Genomic DNA, 828 nt, shown 5'->3' on the forward strand with positions numbered 1-828 from the left:
CCCCTCCGAGCCCAGGTGAGTGCCCCGGGCGGCTCCGTCGGGCTGTTCCTGACAGTCCCCAGTGGGACCCTCCTGGGGCCACCACGTGCCCCAACCAGCTGAGCCTGGCTCAGGGCCCGGTTGTACCAGCCTCGCTCACCTTCCCCTCTCTCCCGGCCTGATGAAGAGCTGACAACCCCCTTCCTGAAGAAGTCTCACACCCCTCCTCTCCATGAGGACGCCAACACCGTGGTCATCGCAGGTAGGGGCTCTCCTCACCCGATCCACCCCGTTCACCGAGGGGCAGCTCAGTCCTGACCCCTCGGGGCTAAACCTCGCTCCTCTCTCTGCCTTCTCCCGGGTAGTCGTCATCACCCTGGTGTTCCTCACCCTGCTGACGGTCCTGGTGGTGATCATCATCTACCTGTACAGAAACAAAGGCAGCTACCTCACCTACGAGCAGCCGGCGGCGGAGCCCGACGTGTCGGTGCAGATGGAGGATGCTCCACCCAAGGAGAAGGAAGAGTACTTCATCTGAGCCGCTGGGACGCGCTGGGGCCCAGGCTGCCCCGGTTCCCTGGAGCTGGGATCTATAAGCTGCTTTTTTTCTTTTTTCTCCTTAATTTATTGAGCCAGTCACAGAAGGAAAAATAAATAGGTGTGTGTCTCACTGAACAATTAAGTTATTCTGCTGATGATGTAGGGGCGGGTTAATGAGGTAGGTTAAATTGGAGGCTCAGGTTAAGCATGCGTGGGCCCACAGCCATCCCCAGACGTGGGGAGCTCGTTCCCTGTCCCCAGCACCTGACCTGAAGGGCCTGGGAGGAGCAGAAGCAGAGCAGGTTTGCT

General features: G+C 59.5%; 1 protein-coding gene across 1 annotated transcript; it reads left to right on the forward strand.

Annotated features, from left to right (window-relative positions):
- Nucleotides 1-166: 166 nt before the first annotated feature.
- On the forward strand, nt 167-517 carry SMAGP (small cell adhesion glycoprotein; the record flags this gene model as incomplete). Its single annotated transcript, XM_008950100.1, has 2 exons — nt 167-241; nt 345-517. Coding segments are annotated over 2 exons (248 nt in total), but the record flags the coding sequence as incomplete, so codon positions are not given.
- Between the last annotated feature and the right edge of the window lie 311 nt (nt 518-828).

The sequence above is a fragment of the Merops nubicus genome, unplaced genomic scaffold (genome assembly GCF_000691845.1).
Source record: "Merops nubicus isolate BGI_N331 unplaced genomic scaffold, ASM69184v1 scaffold35890, whole genome shotgun sequence".
Lineage (NCBI taxonomy): Eukaryota > Metazoa > Chordata > Aves > Coraciiformes > Meropidae > Merops > Merops nubicus.